Source organism: Haplochromis burtoni, unplaced genomic scaffold (genome assembly GCF_018398535.1).
Source record: "Haplochromis burtoni strain Fernald_Lab_line unplaced genomic scaffold, NCSU_Asbu1 Contig_226, whole genome shotgun sequence".
NCBI classification, from domain to species: Eukaryota; Metazoa; Chordata; class Actinopteri; order Cichliformes; family Cichlidae; genus Haplochromis; species Haplochromis burtoni.
Window position 1 is genome coordinate 822432 of NW_024582587.1, and position 27481 is coordinate 849912.

The 27481-nt window shown below is 41.4% G+C and overlaps 1 protein-coding gene across 1 annotated transcript in view; it reads left to right on the top strand.

The window, feature by feature from the left end:
• sema4c (sema domain, immunoglobulin domain (Ig), transmembrane domain (TM) and short cytoplasmic domain, (semaphorin) 4C) overlaps positions 1–27481 on the top strand; it is a 107657-nt gene that overhangs the window by 54663 nt on the left and 25513 nt on the right. Inside the window, exons 3-5 of the mRNA XM_005936893.3 lie at positions 1278–1481; positions 18018–18172; positions 25595–25657. Of these exons, the coding sequence (XP_005936955.1) occupies positions 1358–1481; positions 18018–18172; positions 25595–25657 (342 nt within the window). The 5' untranslated portion in view covers positions 1278–1357. The remainder of the gene's footprint in view (positions 1–1277; positions 1482–18017; positions 18173–25594; positions 25658–27481) is intronic.

Below are 27481 nucleotides of genomic sequence, written 5' to 3' on the forward strand. Positions count from 1 at the left end.
CTTTTAAAACACATTCCCCTTTTGTCAGTTTTCTTTTTCCTGCCAGCTTCTTCTGCTGCTTATTGTGTGTACAACCTTATGAACAAAATCAATGTACTAGTTTTCAACCTCAGCAGAGCCACAGAGATCAGGGTGCAGCCAACCTGAAGCTATTGCAGGTTTTGGCCTAAGACGTGGCAGGAAGACACAATGTGCAGCCTTTTCTGAGAAGAAATGTTTCTATTTCTTATATATACATGCTTTTTTCTTTTCTTAATAATTTCCATTCACTCTGTTTTATTCTGCAAAATACCCACACAAAGATCACACAACTTTAATAAAGTATAAGTGTGACCAGATCGAGTAGTGAGATTTTCTTTCTTCCAAAAGTTGATTAATTGTTTGACCTCTAAGCCAACAAATCAGTCAAAAAGAGCTTGTCTCTTAATCTTTAGCTTCCTGAGTTTGTGTATTATTTAATAATTTGGTGCTAGACCGATTTACGCATTCATTTGGTATTACCGTGGGTTTAACACCCTCCAGGCATACAAAACCAGAGTTTGAAGTGTGTGGTGTTAATGTGAAATAGCTCATGTATCAATCCTACCTGCAGCATCATAACAAGTCAATCACCAGGCACCATTATTGGACTGTAATGCTACGTCCTAGCCGCACACTCGATGTTCATTATGTATAAGCCAATTCATTTACAACACAGTGCTATTGGATTGTCCTTGTCTCGACATTCATTTCCCACCACATTGGCGTTTGATGCGTTGCCAGCACCAGTTAACTTTGATAACTCAGCCCCGGCTTAATATACTGCAGCTGAATTGGCTTGACAAGAGTTTAGCGATAAGCTATTTCTGAGCTTTCTGAGTGGCGATAGCTGGATTATCACTCGGAGCGAGGGAGAGGCAGGAAAAAACTTTGCTGCTAACCTTCCTGGCCAAAAGTCATTAAAATGTTTAGTTTGTTTATGTTGGCAGACAGGCACAAACAGGGGCACGTACAGCGATTAAAACTATGTCCTAGGCTTTAACGATTTGCATAACTCACTCCTCTTTTGCATTATTGTGGATTTTAATGACAGTGTTCAAATATATTCTGCATCTTTTCAAAGTGAGACATTTATCTTTCGGAGCGGCTTGAGTGTGTGAACTCTTTTGTGTGGCTTTTTGAAAAATGCACATGTTGTAAATACTGCTCTGACAAAATTGTTTCTGATAAGCAGCTAAGCCAATAAAATGAAGTGAATTGCTGCCTCCAGCTGATGTGATTTTTTTCTTTTGCTCCAGGCACGCTGCCAGGAGCTGGGCCGTTCTCTCAAGTTGCTCTGATCGACTGATTGATCCCTCGATCCATCGCTCAGCGCCAAATGGGAGCTCCCATAGGAGGTATGTGGGGGACCAAGGTCTTCCTCCTGGTGTTTCTGGTCGGATGGGAGAAATCGCTGGGCCTCAACTGGAACCCGATCCCGCGCAAGACTGTTCGAAATCAAGGTGAGCGATGAGTGAATTAAGAGCTGATAGTTTGTAATAGGGATGGAGTAAGTTATAATTTTGGGATGACATACTGACATATTGTCTTCAGGCCAAGGAGGGACCCATGGGTGGGCCCAGTGAGAGAGTACTAAAGCTTATGTGCCTCCAAGTGGAAACAATAACATGTACTGGGATTTTTTATTTACTTTTTTTTTTCAGTTTTACAATCAAGCTTTTGCATAGGTTGTTTTTTTCACCTGATATCTTCACACACACAAGTGATAGTGTTGATAAACTATATACTGTGAATACTAAAGCCTCGACCTGGGTGTTTTCACCATTTTCATCTTTGTATTTTGAAACTACGTGATGAACAAGGCGTGGATCTGACCCTAAGGACACAACAGACGTCACAGACATCTAGTCACAGATCACCTCCTGCCTGCTTTTAGAAAGAATTCAGGTTTAAGACAAATCAACCTGACTTTTCGGATTCATCTACACTTTTATATAAAGTTGCTGACAGTATGCACTCACAGATACCATAAATATCCCTGCCCTACAGGCACTATAAGTTCCTCCAAATTGAATTCTCTGCATTCCTTCAAAGATCAGCCCTGTTAAGACAAGCCATTACTAGGGATGGGTACCAGTATCTGGTGCTATTATGGCACCGGTTCTGACATAATCGGTAGTAACCAGACCGAAAAGCAGCGCACATTTCGGTGCTTTTTTTTCCTGAGATGTCATACACTTTGGATTCTAGCCAATCATTTTACCTTTCCGAGGATAGTAGGCGGGCCCAGGTACGTACGTTCTTTTAGAGCAGAGCTACAGATTAAAAATGCCCAAGGCGAAGCGGTCAAATCTGGCTGTACTTCACAGCAAAAGATGCAAACTCAGCAGCCTGCAACAAGTGCTTTAAGGTGATACTGTGCAAAGGAGGTAACACCTCGAATCTGATGAAACACCTGGCGACGCATAGCGTTTTTTTTAAAAGCCGAGAAATGCCCGTATTTGATAGCTTGCTGCGAGACCTCACACCGTGCACATCTACTGCGGGTGTGGTGCCGTTATCGGACCCGGATAACATCCCCCAAAAACCCGAAGAATAGAGTCCTGGCCCCTAGCCCTGCCAGTGTAGCAGAAATGATGACGGATGATGATGGCAGCAGCAGCCGTTCTTCTCTGCGTGAGTCGCTTAATGTTGTTCGTGTGTAATTTACGTTGAGTAGGCTAACCACGTTATTACATTAATGCATGTAAGGTGAACTAGCAAACACCGTCGTAGCTACATGCGGCTGTCTTCTTGTTTGATGGCAGATACTCCCTTCACCCTGGCCAAAAAGGCTAAAATGACCAAAGAAAAAGTGGAAACAGCTAAACATGAGAGGTTTTTGGACAAAGTTTGTGTTTTTTCCATTGATTAAGCACTGCTTCCAGCCAAGAGTGATACCATAAATCCCCTATAGCTGCAGAAAAGGCTAACATTGTTATCTTTTTACAAAAAAACAGCTGAACATGAGAGGTTTTTGGACCAATTTTGTGTTCTCCATTCTTTAAGCACCGCACGTTTCAAAAGTACCGGTTTGGTACTGGTATCGGATAAACCTAAACGATACCCATCCCTAGCCACTTCTGGCCAGTGTTACAGAAGGTGATACATTTACACATCCCTGATATTATATCCACTGACTGAATCCTCTAAAAGAAATGTTTCATTTTTATGCGGTCTTCTGACCGAGCCAATAAGGTCGATTTATTAGACTGATAGATCAGTCACTGAAATGACTTATTTGGTCAGGCATCGGATACAAAACCAATAATTGGACAGATGTATTCCATAACAACAATCAGGAGGATTTCTCCGTTATATCAGAGGTGGAGGTTTTCTGAGATAAGGCCCACATCGACCCTCAGTGAAACAATGCATCAGTATAATCCTAGCGCTCAGCTGAATTTGCACCATTTATCTCAGCTCTCCTCTGCAGCCAAACCCAGCTTTCTTCACTGAACAATGCCAATTGTTGCGAGCTAAGAAATAGTCTTTTTTTTTTAATCCCTCCAGGGAGAAGAGCTGCCTCACTCTCTTGGGGATTAGGGAAATACTATAAAGAGAAGTGGGGGGGAGGAAAAAGCTGTGAAAAAGTATATTTTCTCACCTCTCTGTTCCACCTATCCCACCTTTCATCCCATATCTCTCGCTCCCTTTCTCTCTCTTCCTGCTCTTTCTTTTTTGCCTTTTATCCCTCCCCTCCCCTCTTTTGCTTTGTGTGCCGCGGCTCATCGTATGAACCTGAAATGCTCTTATGGCGTTTTCACAAACAGCTTCGATTTCAGCCGCTCTCGAGGAGAATGGTGCGCACGGCGGTAGCGGCAGCGGCGAAGGAGCGTGGGGATATTTCAAAAGCTTCTTTCACAGCCGCTATCACTCCCATTCTCCTTTTCTTTTTTTTTCTATATCCTTACAACACCTCATCACTGGCGTTTTTGGTGTAATGTAAGGACAGAGAAGATGGGGGGAAAAAACAATCAGCAGGGTGTTGATAGTTTGTGGTGAAATGCTCCGTTGTGACAAAGTGAAGCCAGCGCTGGCACAGAGCAGCACAGATCTCTGCTGCTGCACTCTAGCCGGCACACACTTTGGCTGGCATACACTTGTGGCGAAGACACACCAGACAGGGGAAACGGGGACATCTGCTACCAAGGAATAAATAACCCTTTTTTTGCATTTTTCCTTTTTAGAAAAAAAGTGTGTTGAAAGACAACTCCCGTGGTTTCTCGTGCAGCTTCGCTTTCATATCGGGAGTGCCTCTGTCATAAAAGTCATCATAAAAATCTCATCATGAAACATAGGAGAAAGGCAGATCGCGTCACGTCATCTCTGATTTGAGTGTGGCTCTCATGTGCAGTGAGATTCTTGACGCAAAATGAGTTGCATTGGAAACAAGCAGGATTATCATACCTGTTGACAGATTTCTTCGCTTGGTGAGAGAGGGGAAGGAAAAAAATGAGATTTTCAGGCCCTGCTACTGGGTTAAATGACTTATATGGATGGATTCTTGCTACAGTGCTGAGAAGGAGATAGGAGAGAAATGGGGGGGGGATACAGCTGCAGAAAGAGGGAACGATGGATTGGAGTGGAGAGACAAAATGAAAAGAGAGGGAGAGAGAGGGGAGGTATAATGGAAAGAAAGCAGGAAAGTGAGCGAGAGGCCAGTCAGTAACTGCCTTAAAAGGGCAGAAAGTAGCTTCAGAGGATAGACAGAGAGAGAGGAAAACACAGACGCAAACTGCCGGCCGTTCACCCAGCAATTCACATTGCACCTAACCATCTCTGCGAAGCATCCATGTGAGCGCGTGTGCGTGTTAGACAGACACAAGAAGACGGGCGATGATAAAAGAAGACGGAGGGAAAATATAGAGCGACGGAGGGCCGTTCTGTTTATACGTATTTGTTTGGAGGGAGGTGTGTGTGTGTGTGTGTGTGTGTATGTGTGTGTGTGTGTGTGTGTGTGTGTGTGTGTGTGTGTGTGTGTGTGTGTGTGTGTGTGTGTGTAGTGAGTTGTGAATCTGCCTATCTAATCTCCCCTTGTTTATACGTGTGTGTGTATACTGCTTGGTTGACAGTCTGAGGGATTTGGAGCTTTTAGGTGGTATAGGAGGGGAGTGTGTGTGTGTGTGTGTGTGTGTGTGTGTGTGTGTGTGTGTGTGTGTGTGTGTGTGTGTGTGTGTGTGCTGCTGAGTGAGTTGGGTTATGGTAGGGGAGAGATGGTTGAAGAGATAATATTTACCCCCACCCCCCTCACACACCCTGCAATTAAACGAGGCTTACACGGGGTTGCAGGAGAAGAAAAGCAAACATCCTCTCTCTGTGTCTCGCTATCTCCCCTCTTCTTCTTCTATTTCTTCTTCCCCTCTTATATTTTTTTTTAAAGTCACATGTTGACATTTGAAATTTTAGGCCTGTTGTTATTCCTCACCAGCCACTCGCCACATTAGTGGAGGGGGGAAAAGAAATCACTGTTGGCTTCTAATGAGACATTTTATGTACACACATTATGTATGGCCCTCGTAGAGCTGCTAATGAGTGCTGAAAATTTACATACTTTACATTTTTCGCTCATATTTTCTCATTCTGCACCCTGATGTAGTGCATGTGTCTTGATTTCTTTTTCCCTTTTATACGGATAATATTTCACATTTATGTTCATATTGTACAAGTTGCTCATTCATCCTTTTTTGCAAAAGGTTTTCTTACCCATGAATACTGAGATGCTGTCTGCTTTTTCTACTTTTTAACTTACCCATTAGGCACTCAGAAGCCCGCTGGTTCCCGGAGGACCTAATTCGTTAACAATGTGGTCAAACTAATTCTCTAGTAGTAGTTTGTAGCAAACTAGGGGTAAAATAAAATAGGGTTAGATTGTGCATTTTTGGGATGGAGGGCGGCATCTAATTGTTTGGGGGTGGGGGGTCTAATATAATAGGGTCTTTTCCTTTAAAATATAAGTGTGTCTCAGGGTGTATGCTCTTGTGATTTGGTGCTATTAAAATTGAAATTGTCCCTGCTGTTGCCAGAGGTGTTTAACAAATTTAAATGAAAGACTCCTACAAACAGCTAGAAGGAACAAACACATTTTTAGCTCATGATATATTGTCAGTTTTAATAAAGAGCTTAATGGAATACAGTTCAACAATAGCACTGGAGTCTGTGAACAGGGCAGCTTAATTTAGCTGCACTGGTGCACTGCACTAGCCTATATGAATAATGAAAAGTAGCAGCTTTTTCCTCTCTGCTACAGTTCCCTGTCACTCTGTGCTCACGCTGGGCTTAAATGTGGTGATGAAAAAAAGGTTTGGGGAACACAGCAAGTCTTTCCAAGTGCAACAACTTTTGCACAGGTGTCTCACTGTAGGTGGCATTTGTACAAATAACGGTAAAGAGCGAAATGATGTGCGGTGGTAGTGCAAATGGCAGAAAAGCCAGAAACCAAATATAGGGTTTATTTTAAATTAACCTTCCCGTAGCGTCAATAAGGTAGTGGAAGTATATTGAAATGAATGTGCTGTTCTCTTAATTCAAAACAAGCAACTGTTTTTTGATTTTGTCAAGTTGACATTAACCCAGGTCTACACATCTGTTAGGGTCATGTCACCAGTCGAGCGTTTTTTGTGGGATTTCTTGGCAACATTCTGCCGGCCTCGCTACTTAATCTTACAAGAGGAACAGATTTCAGATATCTGTTGTCTGTGCGCCTCAAATCTGACCTTGTCCTTCTTTTTGCACCTGCTTTTTTGGATTGGATTGGATTGTAGTATCCATTATGTTGCTTTAAGCTACTACTTTCACACACTTAACCTGACCAATTTCCATTGACCACAGAAAATGCTTTAGCTGAAAACACCACCGTCTGTCCCAGTCCTTACTGACTTTCTCTGCTGAACACCATATTTTATTCCATGGCTTTAGCTTTCACATACGCTCATACACAACCACACATAAACTTCTCAGCCCCAGCCCAATGACAGAGGCCGGTAAGCCAGAAATCTGACAAAACACAGCTGTACGGAAAGAAAGAAGGAAAGAAAGAAAGAAGGAAAGAAAGAAAGAAAGAAGTTGTAGAATCTAAGCTCTTACAAATTTGATATTATGCTTGAAAACCTAGCGAGCTTTGATGCTGAAAATGAGCCCTGCATCTTTAAAGAAAGGCCAAAGCAAATGTACGCCTCTTGATTTAAAAAAAGAAAGATTGAGAAAAAAAACACACATACACTCTGTAGAAGCAGATTGGAAAAGGGCTGGGCCTCTGACCTCCAGAAACCTCTCTCTTCTCTCTCTCAACCTTCTTCTTTCTTTTTTACCCTCCTCCTTTCTGTTTCTCTGCCTTATCTCCTCAAACCCTCCAATTACAGTAATGAGTGGTTGAGAGCGAGGGAGAGGAGGAGGCAGAGAGAGGCTGTGCGTGACTGGGAGGATAGATGGTGGGGGGACAAAAGTGGGAGGGAATGGAAGGAGGAGATTCATCATAGCTTTTTATCTGCTTTGAGTGCCAGTCATCCACTGACCCTGTGCTGATTGGTCGGTGAAGATTAACAGCCGGGACCAAATGTCGAGACCTGCGCTGCTCTCTGTTGTCGTTCTGACTTCGTGAGGGCTGATGTGGGGGCAAGTGGGCATGTGCATTAAAATGAAAATGCCAGTCTGAGGGTACTCTTATCCAAAGGACCTTTTTTTTGCAGCAGTGAGGGACGCAAACTGTATGCAACGGTTTTAGATTATGAAGAATGACGCACAACACCTCACGGGTTGTTTAAGCAGTCGATTTGATTGCTTTCTTCTTTCATGGCCTGCCACCTGATGGGGTTAAAGTGGCACATGCTCATATTAAATATTCCTATTGTGTTTCACACAATGAGGTCAGTGTATGTACAGATAATGCGTTTGAGGTCAAGTTTTCTGAAAATCTTGTGGATGTAATGACTCAAGAAGAAACATCAAGTAGGAGGCTGAGGGAGGACAACGACTAGTATTTTTTTCTATTTTTGCATCTATATGATGTCACTGAGAACAGATATCGCTAATATGGTCATCTCTGGCACCTCTAGCTCCCCCGTCCTTATCCTCAGATCTTTATTTTGCGATTATCACTTAGTAAGAAAGTTGTAGGGAAGGGGAGAGCAGCTAAAATGCTTCTCTCAGACTGTGGATGAACTGATGGGAGGGTTCACTGAAACCCAACGTAAGACACATAAGGAATATTTTGAACTGTAAAATCAAGCGAGGCTGTTCAAGCACAGTCCATTAATAAAAACATGGAGCATAGAAGGTCCACTTCAACACAGCTGCACTGTGATTAAATGAGTAGAAAAATGCTTGAACTAAGTACTACATAATGATACTCATCAGAAATGTCAGAACTGGAATGTGCTGTCACTGAGGTGGCTGAATGTTAATACTACAGTCAGCAAGACTCTGAGCAGCAAATTCCTGAATAGAATTTGCCGCTGAATTGAAAATGAATAGACACAAGTGGACAAACGCATACACTCAGACCACTGGTGTCTGTCTAAACCAGATTTAACTGCATACAGCAGCGGGCCCCAACCCCCGGGCCTCGGACCGGTACCGGGCCGCGAGAGGTGAGGCTCAGGTTTGAAATGTATGGTTTTCAGGGTTTTTATCGGTTTTCCTGGGTCTTTTCACGTGTGTTATGAATAAATCTTCTTTTTTTCGGTTCCGCGACACCTTAAAGGCCGGTACGTGAAAATATTGTCTGGCATAAACCGGTCTGTGGCGCAAAAAAGGTTGGGGACCGCTGGCGTACAGCATGAGGACACATTTTCACTGTAGTTCTCCATAGTCTTTGTGTCTTTTGTTGTGAAATCACTGCAGGTTGTGGCCTTTAAAATCCCGAACTCCATTCCACTCCACAGGCTCCCTTGTATCTCTGTGTGTGTGTCATCAACACAGCATTGTGCACAAAGCGGCCCGGCTCACCACAGCTGGTGCCCGTCGCTCTAAGGCTCATACATGCTGAACCATGACGCCGGCATGGAAAAACTTTACTCTTGACTTCAACCGGTTCTTGATTTGTTCTGCTTGTTGTGGATTGCAGTGGCGACACCCCACCGAGCTAGGCTGTTCACCACCGCCGCCGTCGCCCCCACCTCTTCCTTTCATCTTGCCTCGTCATCCCCCCTGAAAACCAACCCCCATCCCCAATGGGCTCACTTCTTCTTCTTGTGTTAATCCACTTTTACCACTTCCTCTCCTCCCACTCCATCACGCTCTCTTCCAATTCTCCTGAATTGAGCGCTCTATAGGCGTGACTGTTTATCAAAAGCGGCAACAATAAAGCTTTTACAGAAAACAGATGCTACAAACAAGGATTTACACGTGGAAACAAGAAATGTATCACCTTAAAACCTGTCCCTTTATTTGGTATTATTTTGCTTTGTTCAGCATCGAGTCGGTCCTGACATGAATTCCAATGAAACTCGCTCAGTGTTAATGAGCCCTAAATAACAATAGGTAGATTCAGCTAGTAAGGGTATGCATATCTTTCCCTTTAATGTCTCTGTCTTTCTTCATGCTCTCATTCTGTCGTACACCTGCCTTCCTTGTGAACTTCTGTTGAGCAGACGAAGCTTTGCTGTGTGCGTGCGTGCATGTGTGTGTGTCTTTGTCAGAGCAGTGTTGTTTTTATTCTTTCAAAAAGGGTGCCTGCTCTTATGGAGGTCTGTGCACACGCTAGGGTCTATCTGGATGATTGTGTGGGGGCGCTGAGCGGCGTCTCTCCCTCCTCTGTCTGTCTTGTCTCTGCCTCTCATTCGCCGTTTTGTCGCTGCTTCAAAGCGCCCCCTAAAATAGGCCTTTAATCACAGTTTAGTGTGCAAGTGGCTAGGCGGTTGGAAGCTATAAGAAGAGGCTGGGTGTATTTATAGCAGACAGTGAGAGGAAGGCTGGAAGGCTGGTGGAAGCTGACCGCAGTGGCGAGTCCCGGACTGAGAGCTTTTCACCCGGCCATGAAGCAACAGGCGCTCCCCGTGTCCCGCCTCTTCAATGGAGCTCTGTTTGGACTGGCTTGGCTTGATTTAGATTAGGGAGGGTGGTGAAGCTTTGACCTGACCGTGACATGTCCTAGTGAGTCGTGCACATTCATACACACATATGATGGGTCTAAATGCAAGCAAGTACACACACAGCTCACATTTGCATACAGTGTACTAGTGATCATTTCCCCCAGAATGAAATGCAGTCACATCTTGATTTCTTTCAGCATTTGGTTTAAGTTCATCTGTGTTACTTGATCAAAGAAGACATTTTTGTCCTTGTTTTTGTATCCAAAGAAACAATAACATACTATGTTTAAGAGATGGCTTTTGATCTGCTAAACTTTTATGACGTGAAAGTAAACAAATGAAAGCGTTTCATCCTTGACAAGGTTTTCCTCTCGTACGCTGCACTGTGCCATCCACTTGATAGTTTTGCAAGACACTCCAGTCGTTTTATGTGGGTTGTGTGAAATGCCTCTGTTTCGGTGCATTCAAGGACACGCTGACACATCTGTGCAACACAGCTCAACGTTGTGCCGTTGTACTGATCCGGGTAGGCTTATTTAAACGCACAAACATTCGTTTCTTGAGTTGTACGTACGTGTAATGCGCCGATTGGTCACATGTAAAAGAGAGCTGCAACGAGATCAGTTTAATGTCTTTTCTTTGTAAACTTGACTCAGGTCCAAAAGTAAGCAAATCAATATAGATTGACTAATATTTGCTAATATATTAGTGTCAGGATATGTAACGATAAATCAATAAACTGTGGAGGCAAACACAGACGACACGAGAGCTCTCACTTCTCACGCCAACTTTGTTCTTGACCTAACAACAACTGACTACATCGCGCCACAAAACTCAGCAACACACTTCCTGTACACTGGGTATGAGTGGAGCCCTCCAGTGGTCCACCAAGAAACCAATGAATCATTTAAAAATTAGAGATGATTTGAAGAGAGAAATACACTAGAATGTGTCCACTAGAGGGCACTCTGCAACTTGCTGGTTGTTGTGTTTGTGGTTTGTTTGGAAAACCACAAACACAACAATCAGCTGATCCCAGTAAGGTCAAGTGATCCATGACATAACTTTTAACTGCATTGTTACATGATAATAGTAAGGTCTCAAAAATAACTGCACATAAATGTTTGAGAACTCTGTTTATGTTTTCTGTGTATGAAAGACGAAAAATATCCGCTGATATATCAGGTTTTAAATCACCAAAAATCGGTCTTAAATTTCCTCGTTCGATCAGGCACTAGTCTAAAAACTGCAAAACCTTTGTTTGACATCTAAAGTCATCAAATCACTGTTTTGCAGCTTTTGTTTCAGATGATTTTTCATCAACTGAATTGATTTCAAGGTTCAAGACCTTTCGAAGTTCAGTTTCTAGCAGCACTGTTCAGGCTCTCTGGCTTTCTGTTTGTTCTTTTGTTTGTATTGCTCCCCTGCCTGTTAAACTCATTACACCTCCCCTCATGTTTGCTCCTCATTTCTTATTTGCACTCTTTTATTTTCACTTCTCTTCTGCTCCCTGTGATTGTTTTATCCAGGCATCAAAGGCCTTGTAATTTGACCCAAACCGCCCTCAGACATACACACAATCACCAGGTCCTTAAAATGATGGAAAAATCTGAAAATAGTCTAAGTGTCAGGCTTTAAATAACATTCAGTCTACAAAACAGTGAGTTCTTTTCAGAGAAGAAAGACGCCTTTCTGTATGCCGTGTGTACAAAATACTTCCTTCAGGATTTTTCTGATCGTGTAGATGGAGTTTTTTTCCCGTCCCATTGACACACACAGAGATGAACCATACCACCTGTGGACAAGTCTTGTGTTTGTTGTCAACAAACCCTCTCTCTTATGAGGTTGCGACCTCCAGCCACACACGCACCCCACAGGTAGCCTCAGGGTGCCACAGTGCAGTGTAAGGTGGAAAGCACACGTGCCCACATCGCCTCTTAATGACAGAGCCGCTGATCACTTCAAACAGGCCACTCGGAGCAAAACTTTCCATCTGTTGGTGGAGGGATGTTGAAGTCACTGAGCAGGTACCCTGGAGAGCTGTTTGGGACTTTGAACGCATGTGTGTGTGTGCAAGTGCAATGTCTTTTACTGTGTTTATTCACTGTGGGTGCATGTGTACGCGCGCACTGATTTGTGTTGCCAAGTACTTTCACACAAATGTGTGTGTGTATGTGTACCTCAGTACACATGTCAGCTCTGGAGTTTTTTTGCCCAGCCGTGTGGAACACAGCAGATGTGTTCAGCTCTCCCCCGAGGAAGCCTCCTCCGCTCTCTCCCTCTCTCTCCTCTCACTCTCATCTAGCCCGTTCATCCGCACATACCCCCCAATGTTTATACGCCACTGCTCTTCAGATAATAAGCTGACTTCACTACTTATCCCCTTCCTTCCTTTGGTTATATCTTCACTCCTCCCTTCCACCTCTCTGTACCCTTCAAAACATGTTACGACTTGGGATTTCTTTAAGCTGAACTTGTCCAAATTAAAGGCTTTCACTGGTCTAAGATGGTCCAAATGCTGCTTTAAAATTGGTTTGTTAGACCTTGGAGGTTTAAAAACCTGGTATATTTGCTATGTTTTTGCATCTGTTTTGCCCCTACAGCAAATAAAGACATACATAACTTAATTCAAGGCTTTGAAGCTCACACTCAAAGTACTTTAACTATGATCAATGGACAATAATCTATTTTGTGTTTTAGAAATCTGTTGCAGGTGTGTGCACCAGTTATTAGAGTGCATTTTTGCCCCAGAGCCCCTCAATGATCAAATCATACTTTTTTGTGCATTACCAAAATGGGTTTTCAAGCAATGGATTTGCTGTTCAGTAAGCAGGGACATGCAGACAAATCTAAGTCTTCCATGCAAACCGCATCAATGCAACCAAAGCAATCACAAGGAAGTTCTTGGTGCAGCTCCTTTGGCAGCCAGGTTCACCTAGTGATAGGCGGTTACCCGGAGATCACTGACTGCCCTCTAGGTCACGTGTGAATGGGGCCTTAGCAATTGATTTTACAGCAACTACCTGCAGCTAATTGCAAGCAGTCAGGGAGTAGCGCCCAGTAGTTACCAGGCCGTCACTTTCTAGTTCATATAATCTGGTGATGGTAATGGTAGAAACTGATGTGCTGGGGTTCATTGAATTAGCTTTAACCAAAAGAAAAACCCCAGACACATGGTTCCTTACATAAATGCTAGTTAGATAGTTAAGAAATCTAGAATAGTTGAGGTGTAATGAGACTATTTTCAATCACTGTGCCAGATTTCACAACTTTCCTGTCTAGGATGTAGCTGCAGGATGACTATATCCCAACAACAACAGTGACATGTTGAGCAAAGTGTGCAGTTGTGTGTATGTATTCCTTATTACTGTCACAGCAGCTGTTAAACCATTATTTCAGCTGCTCTCCTGTCTTCAATCATCTCTGGGTTTCAGCAGGGATGCATTCACAGGTCAGCACATCTCCTTTTAGAGCAACACATTTCTTGTGAAACTCACAGAATCAGAGCCAACCAAGATGTGGAACACTGCCTCAATATGTTTGAGATAAAGGAGAAGAGATCAAAGTCTGTGCAAAGCAGGACAATGTGTCACCAGTTGGCTGTAACAATGCATTTTTTGGAAATTGTCTTAGATAACAAAGCAATCTTGGGCCGGGGGCGGGGTTAAACGGTTGTTAGGGATGTTCCCTTGTCCTTGTTCTGCTTAACTGTAGTGCCAGCATTATTGTGTTTTTGGTATCAAGTGGTCATAGAGAATAGAAAAAAGGCTTTGAACCTTAAAAGCAAGGGCATTGTAAGGGTTAAATAGTTTACACTCTCAAGCTTACAAAATGTCTCCTTTTTTTTCTTTTTCTTTTTTAACCTGGCTTTCTCGTCTCGCACACACAAACCCGCTCACACATGGCGTGCTCCTTCAACCAGAACAGGCTTCTCCTTGTATATAAGTCTATTTAGTCCCAAGTAGGCCACAGCATCACATGAGCAGTTAGTCACACCATAAATCACACACCGGTTCCTGATGCTCCCTCCCTGGATTTCAGCTGCTATTTTCAGTTGAAGCGGGGGGGGAAAGGCGAAAATGTGAAAATACTGGTGGCATAGAAAACAAAAAAAAGAAATATCCTTATTCAGTATATGAGATCACATTACGTGCGGGCGCTGGCTGTCGTCGCCTCGCATTTTGCACACATTCTATCAGCCTGGATAAAGCGAGAGAGGGGAGGAGCAGGAGAACAAGGTGACACTACAAGCAACACGAGTGTGGATAATGAAAACTAAACACCATCCTTTTTCTCTTTCCTCTCGTCTCTGTCTCAGCTTTCCCTTCTGCTCTGCACCACTAGTTTGTCTGTATGCTTGTCGGGGGATTTGAATGGTGTGCGCGCGCATGTGTGTGTGTATATGTGGGTGCGTGTATGTAGGCATGTGTGTGTGTGCGTCTAAGAGCAAACAGCAAAACAGTAGCTGTGCCTTTTTAAAATTTTTATGGAAAAAAAGTCGACTGTAGCTATTTCTCCGCAGATGGGAGCTCGGAGAGAACATTTTGTGATTTTTGTCATAATCTTTCTGTGATTGTTTGTGTCAGCCTGTGAGCAGCAAAAAAAGACAAACAACCCCAAATTGCAAGTAATCCACAACAAATTAAACAATCCTGGAATGAATCAAATCAGTTCAGCTATTTCATGTCAAAGGATGATAGCTTGAGTTGACAAGAGCTAAGTAATATTTTGTCATTTTAATCAAATTACAGCAGTAGTTGCAGGAACAGCTGAGAAAGAAAACCAGCCTTGTGTTGTAGAAGGGATTCTAATGGCCAGCAGGGGGTGACTTGTATAGAAGAATAGAAGAAAAAGAGTCTGACTTGAGACGTTATTTCCTGATCAGTTATGTTTTCAGTCGCTAGTTTTGTGTCTTCAATACAGATTTAATGCAGAATAAAAGGTGGTAAACCTCTGATGACTTGGACGCACTTAACGGTTAGGATCACGGCGATGACGTAGAACCTGAGAGGGTTAATGACAAGTTCAAGCACTCACCTACGTCTTTTATTTTCAAAGAACCACGAGCAAAATGTTCAATGCGAGGCTTCAAGACAGTAGTCCACAATGACGTGGCTCAGTCACTTTTTTCACATACAGTCCATGAACTAAGTATGAAGAACATATAAGCACATTAGACCAGCGGTCTCCAACCTTTTTTGCAGGACGGACCAGTTTAATGTCAGACAATATTTTCACGGACAGACCTTTATGGTGTTGCAGATAAATACAACAAAATAAAATGATACGACCAAGACAAAAACTGTGGTATTTTGTAAATATAATAGTAAACACAAATTCACTGTGTGTAACTTTATTAGCAGCGTCCTCGTGAAATGCGCCAACAACATTGAGCGTAACGTCCTCCTTTCTGCCCCTTAATGCTCTCTGGTCGCTATGGTAACGCGTAAATATTTCTTTCAAAATAAGACACACAACTACAACACGGTAAAAGACCCAGGGAAACCGAGCCAACGATAAAAACCCTGAAAACCTTAAATTTCACACCCGAGCCTCAACTCTCGCAGCCCGGTACCAAACGACTCACGGACCGGTATCGGTCTGTGGCCCGGGGGTTGGGGACCGCTGCATTAGATTGATTATATAACCATGTGGTGCTACTTTCAGCTGTTCTTTTATTTACAAGGGGCACCACAGCAGGTGCCTCCACATGTTTGACACAACCCCAAAAGCTTTTACGTCTCCTCCCCAGATCAAACCAGGCAAATGCGTAAACCACTACACTATGGAGCCACTCCACAGAGTGTGCTACAAGGACCATAACTAGAATTCCCATATTATGCGTTCGTACAGTTTCCTCTGACTGACAGGTTGTACTCTATTTCTTTGATTATAGGTGCAGCACTCAATTCACAAAAGCCCTTTGTGTTTAGACCAGAACTGAGTTCAGAACAAGGGCAGAGTCCTGCAAAAGCAACTTAGTAACAGTACTGTTTACCAAACTTCTTGTGTCAGACCATTTATTTCTCCTATTTCCAAGGTAATGGTAAAAGCAGAGCGCCGTTTGTCAGAAAGATTATTCAAAAATGTCATTAGGCTTTCTGGAGAGATGAGCTGTGCAAATATTAGATGCATATCCGAATCTCTTTCTTTACAGCAATATTTCATTAGTCTGTTAGATTGCGCTCTCCAAGTCGCCTTTTCACACATGTGGATGGTTGGGGTACACTACCAACACTGCCAGCTCGGCATGGAGTGCACTGTAGCACAAAAGTCGATGTGAAAAGTTTCTAATTGTCCCTCAGCATCATAATGTAGAGATATAGCTCTGTTCAAGCAATGTTATAATAATGTAAGGTTCTGCCATCAAAAATAAATAAGCCACTGCGTCTTCACTTCCTCTAGTTCTAGGAGTGAATGTTCTCTCTAGCAGCTGACAGCAAAACTTTTGTTGTGCTGTGCAAAATTAGACGTATGGCTTTGGCAAGTATATAAAAAGCAGACTGCTTTGAGGAGTTTGCAGACCTTTTACACGTGCAAAAAGCTGTATAAACAAAGCATTATATGGGCTCGTAAAGCCTTGCATTAAAATGTGATCTACGTGTGGGAGTGCAAGATTCCAATCGCGCTTTCATTTGCATTTTCCATTTGAAATAATAATGCCAACAGGTCCAACTTTAAATCCCTGTATTGTTGTGTACTGCTGCTCTGTATAGCCTGGATTACTCTGCTCCTTTTCAAAGAATGAGGATTTTTTCTTCTTCTTCTTTTTGTAATACTGCAATGCTGAGTTTATAAGTGCTTTAACAATCTCTGGCCTAAAAGCTGTGTTAAATTGAGGCTAAACACAATTTAAGTTGTTTTCCAAAACAAGATTAGTCGATTTTCTCAATTTGAAAACTACCTCTCCTAATGGAATTTTTATTGAACAAGTGTATGAATACAAACATCTCGGCTTCTGGCTCATAGCAAACGCACTTTTAAAACTCGCATTAAAGCGCCGGCTGATTGAAGCCGTTGAAAGTTAGTTGCGATTCTGCAGATTGTGCGCTCTTTCAGTCTTTATATCAGCCCTAGATCAATCATCTGCATTCATTGATATGCTCCCTTTAAAAGCTCTAGATTTTGGAAAACTGTGCTATTAGATTCATAATGTTTGGGTGTAATGGTACACACCCATGCACTCTTCATCAAAACAAGGGCTGGTCTGAGAGAGCATCATTGCCTCTTGTTTATTTGCACAGCTTTTCTAAATAGACGCCGGCCTTATCTCGCTGCTGACATGTAGATCTGGAACTTATCAGCCTTTCCCCGAAGACACGGCTTCTGCTCCAGGTTCTCAAAGTAAATACAGAGCTTGGGAAGCTTTCTCTGCAGTGCTCCATCGTGCAGGAATAATTTACAGGAGATCTTCAAGCTAGATATTGTGGGTAGTCTCAGCAAACTCTTCAAGACCTGACGTGTCTGACCTCCTTCCTAACTTCAGCTGTGTTGTTTTAATTAAAATCTTTGTCAGTTAAACTAAATCTTGGGGGGGGGGAACATTTTTATGATGCCACAAAAACAGAGCCCAGACCAGTCGACGTGCAGTTCATTCTCAGACCATTTTAATGAACATAAACCGAAAAGTATGTATCAACTTTTTGTTTAGTGACACCAAAAAAACCTCTCATGGCACAGGCAGCACTCTGTTGGGTAGCATTTAATGGCTGTGTGCTGGCACAACACAAAATCTTAGCAAAAGGATGTGGGAGAGATGAATCGTGGTGGATGATGCTAATCTATAGGCGGTGGAGTGGGTGAGGCTTGGAGGTGCGAATGAGCTGAGACGTCAACAAATTTCACGAAGGAGAGTGTGAAATGTTCCTCTCAGGTGTTATTCATCTGTCAACAGATCAGCCAAAAGAAATGCAGCTATGCGTTATCATGTGATGTAATGCACCGATGTCTCTGTGTCCCCTGATCCAGATGTGTTGGACAGCATGGCCAGGTTTAGCGTGCCGGGAGTGTTCAACTACAGCATGCTGACTCTGTCTGACCACGAGAGGGTCTTGTACGTCGGAGCACGGGAGGCTTTGTTCGCCTTGGACCCCAATGACATTAGCAGACAGCTAAGGCCACAGGTAAAGCGCACATAAGCACATGAACGCACTTTAAAAGCTTTTTTTCTGACAGTGAAAGAGATACAAATACATTACAGTTCAATAAGGACAAGGAAGGATTTCAAGAAAAATAATTACCACCCGACTGCCACTGCAAACACCCACGCATTCTCAAACTCTTTTGTAGAAATGCAACAAATTAAATGATAACACATAAGATTTAATATCACACTGCTTCATGATGGACAGTTCAGGAACAAAAAACATCCTCCGCACGACTTGGTACAGAGTGCCGCAGAGATAAACACACATTTCAAATGCTTAATTTAAACAGACCAAATTCAATTATGATATCATGTGTGATAGAATTATTATAGAAAGTCTTTAAAAATGATGAAGGTTCAGCTTGGATGAACAGGGAAAAAAACATTAAACATAATCTCTGCCTGTGCCACACTTTTTTGAAGTCTGTTAACTAACAGAATGACCTTATTCTATTCTTTTTTCCTTTTGGACTCAATGACATTTGAGAGCACATACTCTGGACATACTCTGGCAGGCAATCAAAGGACTTTATAGTACAATAACAAAGTCGACTGAGTAATACTAGTTGTTGGGTCTTTTGTCAGTCTGGCCTGTATTTTTTCTTAACACTGCAGGCCACATTGAAGCTTAGATTGTAAAAATTACCACGCAAATGAATACATTCTCAAAATGTAATAATCCTCGAAGGGCCAAGAATATAATAAAATATATTAAGAGCTGTGTGCTTCCAGTGTGTCAACATTTCAATAAAGAAACTGCGTTGCCTTAGTATTGGCCCACATGTATTTTTTAAGCTTTTTTTTTTTTTTTTTTTTTTTTTTTGAAAGAGCAGGAAACAGCACACCATTGTATTAGCATCAGTCAGTTCCATTTATGGACCAGTTCACCTTGTTCTGGCAATTTAGAGACCACTTCCACACAGTAAACTTATTACACTGCTCTTAATTTGTGAATAACTGATCCCATTGGCTATGTAGAGCCAAAGACCGAATTTATACTAAAACATAAGCATGCAAGATAAGTACAAGGAGATTTTAAAAAGCATGATCCTAATTCAAACAGGAACTTGAACATAATGCTGTACAGATAAAAGTATGATAGATTATAAAGTTGTAAGACTCTTGCTGGCTTTGCTAATGCTAGCTTATCAGGCAGCATAGCTATCCTTACCAAAGTATATTGATGCTACAGCATTGCACTTCACATTGTACAGAGAAGGTGGTTAACAAAAAGTGTATTAATGGTAACTTTGTCATAAAAATGGTTTTATGACAAAGTTAGCTTTAATGTTGGCTGAAGGTCTGGTGATATGTGTGTTTAGCTAGCAGTTATTTTAGTTAAGCTAGCTAGCTAGAAAAAAAGAAGAATTTTAGCTCTATAGATCCCTCAGCTGAGTTAAGCCTTAAAAAATACAATAAAATATCTTCAGACTGGTACAGTCATAAATAAGAGCCATCTTGGCAAATTTTAAAAATGGTCTTTATAAAATTAAAGCTCTAAATATTTTGTAATCATGATTTACAGTTGTTTTGCAAGGTTATTCAACTAGTCTTATTTTGAAATTTGCACACAGCAATGCTGTAAGTAGGCTGCCAGATATTAAGATGATAATGTGTGCAGCTATTGCCTCCAATATTTCACTTCTATCAGCACAAACATATCCACTGTGAATTTGTGGGAGTAGACAGGCACTCGCACACACCCTTGCCCAGGCTTTGGTCCTGTTCCTCAGAGTTCGTGGTGCACTCATTCAGTCTTGTTTTTTTTACCATCCTCGTTTTAATTTGTGGATCTTGTTTTTCTGCAAAGCACTCTGGGGTAAACCTGTTTCTTTAAAGCACTCTATAAATACCCTTGACTTGACCTGACACGCAAACACTTGCACACAGAGAGATGCTAAACCCTCAAAGGCTCAATCTGGGTTTGCTTTGTTCCCTCAATAATTGGTCCATATTGCGATCAATACAATTACAGCAATGCAATGAAGGTGTAGTGAGCAGCCTGCAGCAGTTTGGGGATTGCTATCTGATTTACTGCTGTAATGAGCAATTATTGGATGCGCACACATACCCACACAGACTGAAAGACCCTGGCTCAGCCGCAGGCTGTTTGAGTGAGGGTTATGAGTCTTACAGTAATGATAAGATCACCTGTTGTCATCCCCCAGTGTGCAATGTAGACGGAAGAAGCCAAGTCAGAAAAATAACTGAACAGGGACGAGGGAATAGTCCAGCCCCTCTGTCACCATCTGCCCATCACTCTCTCACCCCCTCCTTTCTTTGCTTTAACTGCTTCTCTTTTATTTCTTTGCTGCTGTCTGTCTTTCTTCCCTGGATATTTTCTAGGGATGTTTTTCTCAGCATTTAGACTTTCTCAAGACAAGCAGCTCCCATCTGTGTTTGAAGTGCTTTCTTCTGCATTATTTAGTTATTTTCTTTCCCCGTGATGACTGTGGATTATTTCATTGAATAATTTTCTTTCATGAATTTCAGTCAGTTCCATTAATGGACCAGTTCACCTTGTTCTGGCAATTTAGAGCCCACTTCCACACAGTAAACTTATTACACTGCTCTTAATTTGTGAATAACTGACCCCATTGGTACGTTACATGATGTGACATTTGCAGATCCACACGCCTTTGCTCAAAATAGTTTAACCAATATTTTTCTGTTACTTGCGAACCACTTCTGTTTTCGCGGGTTTGCTAATGGCCAAAGCACCGGTAGCGTTATTTGTGCTGACGTAATGGCCGATAACTACCAGAGCATTTCAAAATGCTGAAACTAAGTGGCCCTGTAATAGTGCTATTTCCCAAAATAAATGAGTTTTTTTGTTGTATTATAACCACACTGTAAAAAAAAACTGTAGGATCTTTCGAAAGAAACTTTTTTTTAAGTTGATAAACTTGTCTAAGGCTCTGCTCATATGGTGTGTATCTTGGACTGTAAAACAGAGCAGGTACTCTGTCATTAAATAGTCTATGATAAACTGCCAGAAATTGCGGCATACAGGATTTTGACTGAATTGGCACAATTTCAAAGGCTATGTGAAAGGAAACCTCGTTGTTCAATTGAATAGAAAGCAGTCTGGTATATTTTTGAATTATGTCTTGAGATCATTATGAGGTGCTTCCACGTGTCATTTAGCCAGTCTTTTGCACCCATGTGATACAGTCAGAATGGACAAACCTAAGCAGTGCATCCAATATTCAATGAGACCACACCTCTCAGACCACATTCAGGGCATGTGGCCAAATTCTTTCTGCACTGTGTACATCAGCGATCAACCTTTTTTGCACCACGGACCGGTTTATGTCCGGCCTTAAAGGTGTCGTGGATAAATACAACAAAATAAAACCAGTACTGGTACAAAAAAATAGAATATTTATTCATAACACACAGGAAAAGACCCAGGGAAACTGAGTTAACGATAAAAATGAGGATGCTAAAAACCGATAAAAATCCTGTAAACCATAAATTTGACACCCGAGCCTCAACTGTCATGCCCCGGTACCAAAGGACTCACGAACCGGTACGATTGGGGAACGCTGGTCTACATGGATGTGTCCTGGCCAATGTTCCCTCTAATTTTTCATGTGTCTGAGCGAACACACAAACTCCCTGAGCGATCCCTTGGACCACTGTGAGCGACATCAGACGTGTGCACTGTGGTCACGCCACATCTAATCCATCCAAGTTACATGGTTTATTAAAATAATCAAATTACAGCATTTACATTTATGTTAGACTACTTTTAATTAACTGCTTTAGCCCACTTACAATGAAAATGTAAAAAAATCTGTCATTGACCTGTGTAGTATGTTAACACTATTGGAAGTAAAAATAACTTGAACTCCAATTTTGAAAACACAACTTTTTTTTTTTTTTTTTTTTTATAAAGCTCTGACTTGTATTATAGTACTGAGTCTTGCAAACAAAGTTTTTTGCAGCTGTTTTAAATGCAGCCAAGGCGTTTTTTAAATAAACATTTCAAACTATTTACAGAACAATCAGCTGTTCTGCATCAAATTTGATGCCACACAAATTATTTGTGCCACTCCAAAAAATAATTTCTGTCCACTATGAGATAAAGGAGAACAACAGCCTGATACCTGCAGGCCTGACAACAGGAGATGTATCACTCCTGTAGCACCTGTAACATTCAGCAGTCGCTTCATTGTTCTGACACACACAACAAAACTATTGACTACAATACACACTCACTTCACAAGATTTGCGCTAAACGTCTCAAATCTCTCACATCTCAAAACACCACCGTCACTCCTAAAACTTCCCCCCGTTTCTTAACAACTAGATGCCACGTTGCCATATCATTTTTTCATTGGTCGACATGGACGAATATGAAAGGGTGGGTTTTTTGGTTTTGTTTTTGCTCACAGGCAGAGAGTGCTTTCGAGCGTTTTCCTTATAAAACGCTGTTTTTACCGTTTCTTCCCGCAGTAAATGTAAACAACGATAAAATTCAGGAAGAAAACCAAACATTGCATATATTTTTATCATAACTCTGGTTTTACGTGGCCTATCAACACAAAATCGAAACTGGTATAAAGTCCACACTTTTTCCATCAATTGTTCCGTCTCTCCTGCTCACATCTCCAATGGTTGTACACGTTGTCATTAACTTTGCTTCACTCCACATCAGCCACATTGCTTTGCTAGCTAAAACACCAGTGTCGACACAAACGGACGCTGTCATAGCCTGTCAACCACGTTGATTAGCTGCGTTGATACGAATGTGAATCGCATTATTGGCTGGACTATGGGATAAGGTGGCATCGTTCTAATCCCATACGGGAGCAGCCAGTCACTTACTGACTAACACCGCAAAACAGAATTGTTAAAGTATTAATTTTAATTTCAATTCAGGTTAGATGTTTTTTTTTGTGCGCAACGCAGATTTTCTGTGCGCAGAGACCGTGCCAGCAGTGCGCACGTGCACAGCTTAGAGGGAACATTGGTCCTGGCCAAACTGAAGGTTGGTCCTACACAACTCAAACTGTTGACATTGAATCAAAAGCAGGGGCAACAGGATAGGAACAAAAGCTGTTTTGTTTTCTGCAGAAATAATGGCTGTACCACAGCATTAACATCTAGATGACTTTACTGATAACAGATCATTAAAAGCACCCAAATCAACTGCCAGATTTTTTTTTATTATTTTCAATTATGAAACATCACATCCTTCCACCGCTCAGTTCACAGCTGGTCATGTTTTTGCTGGACATCACCGATTTACATGTTTTTGTTATAGTCAGTAAGGCTGTTATAGTTAATGACAGTTATTAACTGACCTTATATCCAAATATCGCCGTTTGTATGCAGCTATTCAACCAAATCTTTAGTTGTCCAATTTTTTTAAATGACTCTCTTGAAGCTGTATCATAGTTTTAAATAAACCAATTCATATTTTAGGATATTATTAGACATTCATTTTGCATAAGGCTGCCGGCCAGCTGTGCAAGGCAAAATAAAACGCTTTGAAGGGAATGATTGTGTAGCCCGCGTGCATATTCACCGACACAGGTTGTAGGACTTATAATAGCACGTCGGTGTGGGCCCGCATCTTAAATGGAGGTAACAGGTCAGTTCCAGTAATGTGCTATGCAGTTGCGGGGGAGGACAGGTTTGGAAAATTTGACCCATGCAGGACACGAGTATTTGGTCTTTGCAGACTGAAATGATGCAAGTTCTACATTTATTTGCATATAGAGTGGGGAAATGAAATCCAATCAAAAGTGGCCACTCAAGACACATGTGGAGATGCATTCTAATGCCAGGTGTGAACTGGTGTGCTTGGAGCTGTCCGCTTTGATCAGATCTCCCAAGATGCATGTTAATGCCAATTCTGAACAGGGTTTTAAAAGCTGCTGCACATCATTAAGGCAGTGCATTAATGTGATTTAGATAGGGTTTGTCTTTATAAGCCATTAGGTATTGGTGCTGAGGGTAGCTAGTACTACCATCTGAATGTATAGTTATTCTAATATTTAATGTGTTAGGGGGAATTGCAAAAAATTCCTGGGATGACTGGTGACTAATGAGGACTGGATAGGAAGCAACACTAAGCTGCTGGACTGGTTCATTTTAGTTGGTCTTTCTTTAGTTAAAGCTGCAGATCCTACAGGTGATATTTCATAGTCACTGATCTTGATGATTATTCACTTATTAAACCTTGACCACTGGAGCTCTATCATCTGCCTAGTGAACACAGAATATTCAATAAGGGCTACTAACACCAAAGTACATTTGTGAAACCAATAAAGAAACATACTTTTTTACCATTAAAAGCCACTATTGCTTTAACTTGTATCTCATTTTTAAACAGCAGTCTATCTATGCGTGTGTTTATATGGCAAAAACCCAGTTTGACTGCTGTTGGTTCAAATCCAGTCGAGTAAATCAGTTTAATTTTGAATATGCTGCTGCTCTCTGCCTGTAATGACTGGTATAATTATTTTTAATGGTGTGGAAACCTCTTAGTAAACAGAGTTCATACTCTGGATTTGTGTCCACAAAGCAAAGTTCAGCCACGTGTTACAGTTTCAAAAAAGTAGCTACTGTAAATAATTACCAACATTTATTTGTTAAACAGTAAGTATGGACGTATAAAGTGTGAAAGAATGTGCATGTTTCCTTTTTTTATTTGCTTCCCCCCTACATTTTTACCAAAAAAATGTACCTTTTGGAGGATAAAAGCTCATAGCTAGACAGGTAGTTTGTACAAGTGCATTAAATTTGAACCTTTTTCAGTCTGCCTTTGATCCTTTAAACAATGCTACAATCATCAGAGAATTGTTCCGCAGTAAGGACCTCACGGCTTCCTACCTAACACAAATCGCGTGTTTGATCAGGCAGAAACACGACTGCCAGGGAAAGAACCCCGTGGCTTTTCTCTGCACCGCCTGGGCAGCTCAGTTGGTGGATTGTTTTAATTAACTTTACTGTATCTTTAGCTCAGAACTAGTGTAATACATCTTTCTGAACTAGGCCTTTCTTAGCATCCAAGTGCATCTACTCTCATTAGTTCTTGGTAGAGATCATCTTTGAGATTTTTACATTTTGAACTATACTGTATTTGTCAAATATACTGCTTTTGTGAGATGGTGGTTGTTGCTATAGTTACTGCAGCTAGTGGTTAAGAATACAGAGCCCAGTGGCTGAGTTAGACAAAATGGCAAAAAAGGAAAGGACTGTTTTTTGCGGTACTGTGTCTCGGTGTGCACCTTATTAGAGACAAATGAGGCAATTTCTTTCCCTATTTACAGCATGCAGTATGTACACAGTATATTACATACAGATAGACAGCACACTTACAGCTATATTACTTGTGGGCAAAAGGCAAATAACATCATTCCATCTGTTTCTTTCCTTTCTCCAGATTGACTGGCCAGCTCCGCAGGACAAGAAGAGGGAATGTGTTGCCAAGGGCAAAAACAACCAGGTAATGTAGAACTCAGTTGACGTGGCTGTTGGGGTTACCTGCCTTGCTCAAGGGCAGCGCAGCAGTAGTTTCTAAGACAATCATTTCTAAGAGCATGAAAACATTACTCACTCCTCTACTCACTCAATTACAGTTTATCAAACCGGTCTGGGATTTCAGACTGGAAAGCTTCCAGTCATTACATTAGCACACAGAGAACGTGCATCTTCCAGACAGGGTCAGCAACTTTTAAGGTGGTTCAGTGTGTGTGTTTTACGTTAAGCAACAAAAGAGATACTGAAGTCTTTCTCCAACAATGATGGAATGTTATGAAAAATTGGTTGCACTGCAAGGCAACCTGCTTTTATATAACCCATTTTACAATTATGTTATAACAAACACAAGTAAATAAAACACATTTTGTTTTTTGTCAAGGGTTGAATAAAAAGATTAACAGTAATCCTGTATCTGTGTGGGAAAGTTACAGTACATGTAAACAGCAGCTGTTTAGCTTAGCCTAACACTAACAGAGGAAGTGGAGGGAAACAGCTGACATGATGCTATCTACTATTGTGTAACTGTGATTTTACATGGGTTATTTCTTACGTTACTAAACAACCCAGTATATAACATGTCTGTGGTTTATTTCATATGAATTAAGTAGGCAACAAACAGCTAGCGTGTTGGCTAGCTAGCTGTAGAGGAGCTAACAGGTTGTTTCCAGGCTATAAATATGACAAGCTATGCTCACCTCTGGCTGGCCATACCTTTATATTGATGAAGACAGACAGACTGCAAACCACTGTAAAGCAATTTTTGTTGTTCTTGTTGTTGTTTTCAAGAGGGTGGAGTGCTAGCCAAGGTAAATTCATCAACTCTATAATTGTATTGCACAGATCCCAGCAAGTGCCTAATAGCCTAGCACACAAAAAATACTAGATTTTCCATTCACCACAACTGGAGCACAGGCAGATCATTTCAATTAAAAACGTAGGAAGGTCATGCTGAAGGGTGCAGCCACCTTTGTCAGCATCCACCTGTTTGTAAAACTGTCCAGACACCTTACATTTAAGGCTTTTATACAACTTAAAAAGGTGTATTAAAAGACAATACTATGTACAGTTGTTATGCAGAAGGAATTACTTTAAAAAGAGCATCAATTTTTGTACCAAACTGACAGATTGTAAGTATTTTTCCATCTGTTATAAAACTGGGCAACCTTGGAGCTATGGAGAAACTTCCAAGTGGCCACTAAAGGAACTGCAGTTTGTTTGTTTTTTACTTTTTTTTTATTTGCTTCTTCAGTCCCCAAGGTTTTCCATTATAGCGTTGTCTTCTTACCTATTTCTATATCAAAAAGCTATTTTTAATACATGTATTTTTTCTTGATATGACATATAAAAGATGTAACACAGTAATCCCAAACAAACCTCAATAGGTCTTTTGGTTTTGAAAATTTTGTTACAATTATATTCAGCACTGTAATAATACTAAAATTCAGCATCCTCCAGTTCTCACCACCAGTTATGGTACATTTGTAAACTGTGTAAATTGGTCCCTGCTAGCTCTGCACTTTAGTCTCAGCAAAAACCTCTCACTGCTTAGGAAGCATGATCTGCAAGAAGTCATGTTAAATATTTTATAGAAGCACACAGCGCTTTTTGAAATAAAGCTAAAGCTTCTCTTGATCAGTCGTAACTTTTGATGGGGTTTGAAGGAGTAAGGGCGTAATAGTTCACTGGAGTGCAATAGCAGCAGCAGTAGCACTTCTTTAACTAAAACGGCCTCCAACTGAAGTAAAAAAAAAAGAAAAAAAAAAGATATTTTTATATGCTTAGAAATTAG